This window comes from Trichechus manatus, unplaced genomic scaffold (genome assembly GCF_000243295.1).
Source record: "Trichechus manatus latirostris isolate Lorelei unplaced genomic scaffold, TriManLat1.0 scaffold00040, whole genome shotgun sequence".
NCBI lineage: Eukaryota > Metazoa > Chordata > Mammalia > Sirenia > Trichechidae > Trichechus > Trichechus manatus.
Window position 1 is genome coordinate 13,432,204 of NW_004443976.1, and position 8,841 is coordinate 13,441,044.

The window sequence follows — 8,841 nt, forward strand, 5'->3', positions numbered from 1 at the left end:
CTTGCTGGAAAAAGCTAAATATATCCTGGGGAGGTGAGAAACAGCATCCACCATGGATGTGGAGCTGGGCCCAACCCCAGGACACTGCTCTTACCACTGCCCTGTGGCAGCTCTGGAGAGAGGTTCCTAAGAGCAAGGTCAGGGAAAGGTCACCTGTTCATTAGGAGAGAGCCTTTTCCTTTTTTTCTTAATTGAGAGAAATCCCTCTTCCTTGCACTGAGTAGGAGACCTCCTTCCTCTCCCTTTCTCTCCAGGGAACTTGACTGAGCTGAGTTGTAAGAGATTCAGTATGAATATGGGTGGAGTTATTTCTCATCTGTCAGTGGAGGCTAACCTGTTGCTATGATGCTGAACAGTTTTCAGCAGTGCTTCCAGATTAAGATGGACTAGGAGGAAAGGCCTGACAATCTACTTCCAAAAATCAGCCAGTGGATCACAAGGGAACACTGTCTAATCTGCAACCCATCATGGGAATGGTGCAGGACTGGGCAACATTTCAATCTGTTATGCATGGGGTCACCACGAGACAGGGCCCACTCTATGCAGTTAACAAAAACAATTTTATCTCAAAAGGGAGAATAGGCTCCATGCCATCTCTTTGACCCATTTGCAGATACTCTTCCACTTTCTCTTCCCAGGAAGTAGGTAAGCAGATGGGGCTGAGCCTCTATGGTTGAGTGGGTCCTGCAGACCCAGATTTGCCTGTGCTTAGAGGTGATAGTGAGGATGTTCCATTTTTATCTCAGGCCTGAAGGTGTAGCCTCTGAAGCCAGACTACCTGAGTCTGAATCCTGGCTTTTACATTCACTAACTGTGTGACCTTACCAGCCAAAAACCCAAACCCATTGCTGTTGAGTTGATTCGGACTCATAGCGACCCTATATGACAGAGTAGAGATGCCCCATAGGGTTTCCAAGAAGCAGCTGGTGGATTCGAACTGCCAACCTTTTGGTTAGCAGTTGAACATTTAACCACTGCACCGCCAGGGCTCCATGTGACCTTAGGCAAGTTATTTAAATTCTCTGTGACTCAGCTTCATCATCTGTAAAATGGGAATAGTAGTGGCACCTATCTCACAGGGTTGTTATGAGGATTAAATGAGAAAATACATGTGCAGCAGGATGTTAAAAAAAGACTCCTTCTGCCCCAGGCTTGACTGAGACCCCAAAACAATAGTGACCAACTACTTCCACATTTCAAAGTAAGTTGTGAGACCACGGGCCCCTACACTTACAAATGGGCCAGTTGAGCTTGATCAAATCGAGGGGCACCAGTCACTCGCAGTCATGGTGGTTTTTGTGGTTATTACAGCTATAGGCTAGTAGCTGGCAGTAAAGTGACTTAAGGTGGGGACATCTTTTTCTAATTTGCATAAAGTTTCCTGATGGGCTTATAGTGGGGCTAGAGGCCACCAAAACAGGATTGCAGAGGAGGTGGTCAAGAACCAGTTTGGAGCCCTTCGCTGACCACCTACAAAAGAGGTTGGAGAGGATGAGAAGGAGTTAGCAAATTGGAAAGAGAATTTCTCTGGAGAGAACTGTACCCTGAGCTTTTTCTTCATCCCAAGGCTAGACAAGGGCCTTCAAGGAGACTGCTCAGGTTGCTTGGTGTGTCAGACTCGAAGCTGAGAAATCTAAAGGGCAAGAGACTCTGGGGGGGCCAGCTGCTCCAAAGGTGGAGCAAGTGAAGTGGCTTCTTAGGGGTGACCTGCATGCCTAAAGGGGTTTGGGGCAAAGGATGCATGAGTGTTTCTACAGACAGATATGGCCCATGAGAGAGACAGGCTCCAGGTGGCCTTAGATCCTGCCAAAGAGGATGGAGAGGCAAAGTGACCCCTACAGTACAGGGTGGACTGCCAGACTCCCAGGTGCTGAGGAAGACGACATAGATGTGGGTTTCCCTCACCGCAAGTAAAGACGAGAAATCCCCAGACATGGGGGATTCCAAAGAGCCCACAAAGGCATCCACAAGTAAAGAGTCACCATTAGACACCTGTCAAGCCCAGGAAGTGCTGATGCCAACTCAAGATAGTATTACTGGAGTGAGAATTGTTCTGCCCCTTCCCCCTGCCTCTCACTCCACTAGTGAGTGGGGGAGGAGGAATGGAAGGTCCAGGTGAGGACTAAGAAGCCAAACATTCTTCCAGTTCTCTTGAAGTTGCCCTGAGCTAGAGGGAGGGGAAGAGCAGCTTTAACTTGAAGTTTGAAGTTTTTGATTGGTTGTTTCAATGACTAACATGAGATTCCTGGTGGTGGTGATTGGGGTCGGGGTGAGGGGAGAGTCTAGAAGTGATCAGAAGACTTTTTTTGTTTTAATTGTACTTTAGATGAAGGTTTACAGAACAAATAGTTTCTCATTAAACAGTTAATGCACATACTATCTTATGACATTGGTTAACAACCCCATGACATGCCAACACTCGCCCTTCTCGATCTTGAGTTCCCTATTACCAGCTTTGTCCCCTCCTGCCTTCTAGTCCTTGTCCCTGGGTTATTATGCCCCATTAGTCTCGTTTTGTTTTATGGGTCTGTCTAATCTTTGGCTGAAGGGTGACCCTCAGGAGTGACTTCATTACTGAGCTAAAAGGGTGTCTGGGGGCCATAGTCTCAGGGTTTCTCCATTCTCTGTCAGGCCAGTAAGTCTGGTCTTTTTTTGTGAGTTAGAATTTTGTTCCACATTTTTCTCCAGCTCTGTCCGGGACCCTCTATTGTAATCTCTGTCACAGCAGTCAGTGGTGGTAGCCGGGCACCATCTAGTTGAACTGGACTCAATCTGGTGGAGGCCATGGTAGCTGCGGTCCATTAGTCCTTTGGACTAATCTTTCCTTTGTATCTTGTTTTCTTCATTCTCCCTTGTTCCTAAAGGGGTGAGACCAGTGGAGTATCTTAGATGGCTGCTCACAGGCTTTTAAGACCCCAGACACTACTCATCAAGGTGGAATGTAGAACGTTTTCTTTATAAACTAGTATTATGCCAGTTGAGCTAGATGTTGCCCGAGACCATGGTACCCACAGCCCTCAGCCCAGCAATTCAGTCCCTCAGGGAGTTTGGATGTGTCTATGGACCTTCCATGACCTTGCCTTGTACAAGTTGTGCTGGCTTCCCCAGAATCGTGTATTGTCTTACCCTTCACCAAAGTTACCACTTATCTGCTGTCTATTTAGTATTTCCCCCACCCCCTCCCATCCCTCGTAACTGTCAAAGATTATTTCTTTTTGTGTATAAACCTTTTCATCAGTTTTTACAGGAGAGGTCTCATACAATATTTGTCCTTGTGTGATTCACTTATTTTACTCAGTGTAATGTCCTCCATTAGAAGAATTTTTTACCCCAACATTTCATTATGGACATTTTCATTCATACAAAAACACTGAAAGACTTTTACAAAGAACATCCGTATATCTACCATCTAGGTTCTACCATTAACTTTTTTTTTAATTGTAGTCAATATATATGTAACAGAACAATCGCCATTTCAACAATCTTCACAGGTGAAATTCAGTGACATTAATTATGCTTATCATGCTGTCTACCATTAACATTTTACTCTGCTTGCTTTATCGTGTATCTGTCCCTCTATCCATTTCTCCATCCATCAGTCCATTTTATTTTTGGATGCACTCCGACGAAATTTGCAGACATCAGTATACTTCCCCCTGAATACTTCAGTGTGAATATCATTAACTAGAGTTCAGTATTTGTGTACAGCTTTTTTTTTCCTTTTGAGATAAAATTTACATAGGCTGACATGCATAAATCTTGAGTGTGTATTCATTGAGTTTTGACAAATACACACATCTGTGTAACCCACACTTGGAGGACTTTTTATTTCCTGAGAGTGACCAGAAAAGCCAGTGGCACCCTTGGGAAGGAACTCAGTCCAAAGATCACTCCCAGGCCTTTTTATGGTTTATCATACTCTCCCTGCAAGCCTGCTCATGAGCTGAATTTCCAAGGGATTGCTTAGAAATCAGCATCTTATGAGTTTGGTTAGAATGATTCAAATACTAGGGCTCTAACAGATCAACTCCAAGGAATCGATGAGGTCTAGGGTCCTGCAGGAATCCCTGGGTGGTGCAAACTGCACGTGCTTGGCTGTTAACCAAGAGGTTGGAGGTTCAAGTCCACCCAGAGACACTGTGGAAGAAAGGCCTGACAATCTACTTCCAAAAAAATCAGCCATTGAAAACCCTATGGAGCACAGCTTCTACTGTGACGCACGTGGGTTCACCATGAGTTGGAATCAACTTGATAGCAATGGTACTGGTACTGATAGAACTCTGCAAAGCTGACTGGGGCCTTGGTGATCCACAGGGCACTTACTTATGGGGACATCAGCCCACTTTTCCAGCATCTTATTAGCCTCAGCATATCACACTGGAGTTCTGCCTTCCAGGTGCTCAGGGACAATGATCTGGGAGGAACGGGCTTAAAGCTGTTTGTACAGAACTCTATAAAAGGGAGGAAGCAGTAATGAAAATTATGGAGGGAGAGTGTGAAGCTCCCTGAGCTCCCATCTTGACTATGCCATTGTTAAATAGCCCCTTTCTTTCCTGTTGCTCATGATTTTTCCTGGGGAAACCTACTTTTCCTGTAGCTCCTGACTTACACATATTGCAAAATGACGCCTCTGTATGTAATGCAGAATGTAACTTCTGTCTTTTGTTGATTGTTAGAGTGTGACCTGAACACAGCACAGAAAAAAACCGAGATGAGAAAAAAACCTTGAATCTGTGGTCGGTTTGGCCAACATCATATAGAGGCTCTAGGGCTTGGGGTGTGTGTTGGCGGGGACGGTTCCAAAGAACACGAGGCACTCCCTGCCCTTGAAGAACTCGCAAGGTATGAGATGGAGACTGGACACAAGCACACTCAGCTGCAACTATCACATATGGCCCCTAGATGCATGGGGTGGAGAGAATAGGAGCGGGGAAGATTGGTGAGCTCCGTGAGGGCTTTCGGAGATGGGAGTCCATGAGGCTCTGCAAAATCAAACACAACATTTCAGATCATTTAGAACCATACAAGGGGGCAGGGGTAGTTTAGTGGCAGAATTCTTGCTTTCTATGCAGGAGACTCAGGTTCGATTTCAGCCAATACACCTCATGCGCAGCCACCACCCATCTGTCAGTGGAGGCTTGCCTGTTGCTATGATGCTTAGCAGGTTTCAGTGGGGCTTCCAGACTCAGACAGACTAGGAAGAAAGGCCTGGTGATCTACTTCTGAAAAATCAGCCAATGAAAACACTATAGATCACAACAGTCTGATCCCATTGTGCATGGGGTCGCCATGAGTCGGGGGCTGACTTGGCAGCAGCTGACAACAACAGCAGAACCATATAAACTTAAGAAAGGTGAGGGGGAAACATGCCAAGAAATGAGTGGTTCCTGACAGGTGGGAACGCTCTGGGGCCGGGAACCCAGTGGTCCTCCCGCATGGAAACATCCTCAAGGGAAGCACCAGGCCTGACTCCTCTCAGTCTTCAGGGCTGAGCATCAGCATCTTTCCTCTGGCTTCAGTCATCTGACCACCGAGGCTTCTTCGTCTAAGTTCAGGAAGTACTTATCTTTCAGGGCTTCATAAAACTAATGCTGGCTTTCAGGACCCAGATACCTATTGAAGTTCAGCTATTCTTGACTGTTGTAAAATAAACTGTGTGAACCTTCCTCAGCTTGTCAAAAATGAGAAACCTTTGTTTTAATATGATGCTTTCCAGTAGTTGTAGGTATTTCCACATCATCATAGTCGTCTTCAGGCTCAATGTAGCTTGGGATGGAAACTCTCTTTGCTTTTTTAACTTTATGTATTGACGAGTATGCAGCTGGCGGCTCACTTTGGGTGTCCGCTGGAGCTGGAAAACACAAAAAGGTCGTTAGATGCGAAGCCGTCGTGTGTTAATGTATTTTTGATCAAGCGGCACAGCATGATCTTCTGGGTTTCGGTAACCTTCCCATTTTTGGTGGTGGACTAGATCCCCATCTTACAGAGGACAGTTAGACATGACACCATCTCAGGATCACCCAAGTGAGCAAATGGCAACTAGGGTCAGACATCCAATACTTGACCCCCATGTCCCTCTGCCCAAGACTGCACTGCAGTGGGACCCTGAAACCAAAACCTGAACAGAAACTGACCGATGCTAAACGAGTACAGTTGCAGCTACAGATCCTAATTCTCATAAGGAAGTGATATAAACCATATTTTCTTTTTGGCAGATTCCCCACCATGGCCCACCTACACAGTTTTCCAGAGCTGTCCGTAATTGCTCAAGTACAAATCTCTCTGCAAAGAGGGAAGGGAAACAGTGGTGTTTGCAAAAGGTAGAATTCGTAGAGAATGGGTGCATAGCAAAAGGACTAAAGTGACTAGAAGGATGATGAAACAGTTGAGCTCCACCCGTGACGGGGATTGGAACTGCCTCTATACTGCAGTCCCAGCTCTTCTGGAAAACCAGCTGCTGTTGAGTTGATTCAGACTCATGGCGATCCCATGTGTGTGAGAATAAAACTTTGCTCCATAGTGTTTTCAATGGCAGATTTGTGACAAGTAGATCACCAGGACTTTCTTCTGAGGTACCTCTGGATAGGCTCAAACCTCCAACCTTTCAGTTAGAAGCTGAACGCATTAACTGTTTGCACTACCTAGGGACTCCATCTCCGCCCAAGAAACCCTGAAAAGCTACCGCCATTTCATTTCCTGCAGAGCCCTGCAGTTAGACAGATCTAAGTTCATGTTCAGGCTCCAGCCCTCACTAGCTGTGTGATCTTAGGCGAGTCACTTAACTTCTCTGTGCTTCCGTCTCATCATCTGTCAAAAGGGAATAATAATGCACCTGACTGACAGATTGTCGTGAAGATTAAATGAGATAATACCTACAAAGTGCCTAGTGTGGAGCCTGGCACAGAGTGTGTGTTTAATAAATGTTAGCTAATATTAGTACTTATTCATTCAATCAAACATTTTTATTATGTATCTACTAAGCTCCAGGCACTGTTCTTGGTGGTAGATAAACAATGGTGAACAAGACAAGAAAGGTTCCTGTCTTCCCGGATTTTATTTTCTAGAGGAGGAGCTAGATAATAAACAAATGAACAATAAGTAAGACAGTTTCGGATAATTGCTGTAAGTTTCATAAAGGGAATTAGCAGGATTGCTTTAGGTAGGGTAGTCATGGCTGGCCTCTTTGAGGATGAGGTGAAGCCCGCTATGTGAAGAGTTTCAAGAAGAACATTCCAGAAACAGGGAACCAGGCATAGTTTTTCTGATTGGAAATATGAGAGTCCCCACATGGTGTCACTTGGCCTCTCCCATTTCCAAGCTGGGATCTGAACATGAATTTACACATTAAAGATCAGGAGCTTTGTTACTTATTCTTTCTCTTTTTTAACGTACTTTTCCCGTTTAAACAGAATGTACCACCTGCAAATGCTAGATACATTTGTTATCCTACCCTGGGTGAAACTGTTATCGGCAAAATACACTTACAGGCATCTTCTAAAGAAGGCAAATCCCTGGGTGGCAGAGGAGGTAATTTACCAGGTGATTGATTAAGAACATTCCTAGAGAGAGAGAGAAAGAGAGGGAGTCAGTATTTGGTTTTGACCATGCCTACCGTTAGCGGACATAAAGGAAAATTTCAAGGAAAGTGAATAGGGTTGAACATTCAAATCCTGGTCACCACAAATTGGAAGCATTTCCTGCCCTTTCTATGTCCTGTGTCCCATTTGTAACCGGCACACTAAAGAAACCATTTCCTCTAGCCCAGGGAAGGCTGAAAGCGAGGGAAGGGAGAGAGAGCACTGTTACTCAGAGCGTGGAGCACATGCTCCTGGTCCATCTAAGCTGGATTAGGAGTGGGAGGTAAGCATCAGGTGTTTTTTGAGTTGCAAAACAGAAGTACTCCTAAATCGAAACATACACACATCTTATGACAGCAATCCCACTAACTAGTTGCTGTTGAGTCGACTCTGACTCATGGCAACCCTATGTGTGTCAGAGTAGAACTGTGCTCCATAGGATCTTCAATGGCTGATTTTTCAGAAGTAGATTGCCAGGCCTTTCTTCCAAGGTGCCTCTGGGTGGACTCAAACATCCAACCTTTCAGTTAGTAGCTGTCTTAGTCATCTAGTGCTGCTCTAACAGAAATACCACAAGTGGATGGCTTTAACAAAGAGAAGTTTATTTCCTCACAGTAAAGTAGGCTAAAAGTCCAAATTCAGGGTGTCAGCTCCAGGGGAAGGCTTTCTCTCTTTGTCGGCCTTCTTCTCTTCAATGTTCCCCCGGACTAGGAGCTTCTCTGCACAGGGACCCCGGGTTCAAAGGACTCACTCTGCTGCTGGCACTGCTTTCTTGGTGGTATGAGGTCCCCCTGTCTCTCTGCTCACTTCTGTCTTTTATATCTCAAGGGATTGCCTCAAGACACAATCCAATCTTGTAGACTGAGTCATGCCTTACTAACACAACTGCTGCCCATACTCCCTCATTAACATCATAGAGGCAGGATTTACAACATACAGGAAAATCACACAATACCGGGAATCATGGCCCAGCCAAATTGATACACACATTTTTGGGGGGACATAATTCAATCCATGACATTCCACCCTTTGGCCCCCAAAAAATCACATCCTTGCAACATGCAAAACATATCCATCCCGTATCATAGCAAAAGTCTTAACTCCAAGTCCAAAATCCAAAAATTCCTCTTCATCTGTGAAATCTAGAATACAAGTTATCTGTTTCCAAAGGTACAATGGCAGAACAGGCACAAGCTAGACATTTCCGTTACAAATGGGAGAAACTGGAGGGAAAGAAGGGATAACAGGCACCAAGCAAGTCAGC

General features: G+C 45.2%; 1 protein-coding gene across 2 annotated transcripts in view; it reads right to left on the reverse strand.

The window, feature by feature from the left end:
• Positions 1–5,321: 5,321 nt before the first annotated feature.
• SCIMP (SLP adaptor and CSK interacting membrane protein) overlaps positions 5,322–8,841 on the reverse strand; it is a 29,004-nt gene continuing 25,484 nt past the window's right edge. Inside the window, exons 4-5 of one of the 2 annotated variants that reach the window (XM_012555462.2) lie at positions 7,486–7,559; positions 5,322–5,851 (exon numbers count right to left, since the gene is read on the reverse strand). In XM_012555462.2, coding sequence (XP_012410916.2) covers positions 5,676–5,851; positions 7,486–7,559 — 250 coding nt within the window. In that variant the 3' untranslated portion in view covers positions 5,322–5,675. The remainder of the gene's footprint in view (positions 5,852–7,485; positions 7,560–8,841) is intronic. The other variant, XM_023731122.1, reaches the window with a different exon arrangement.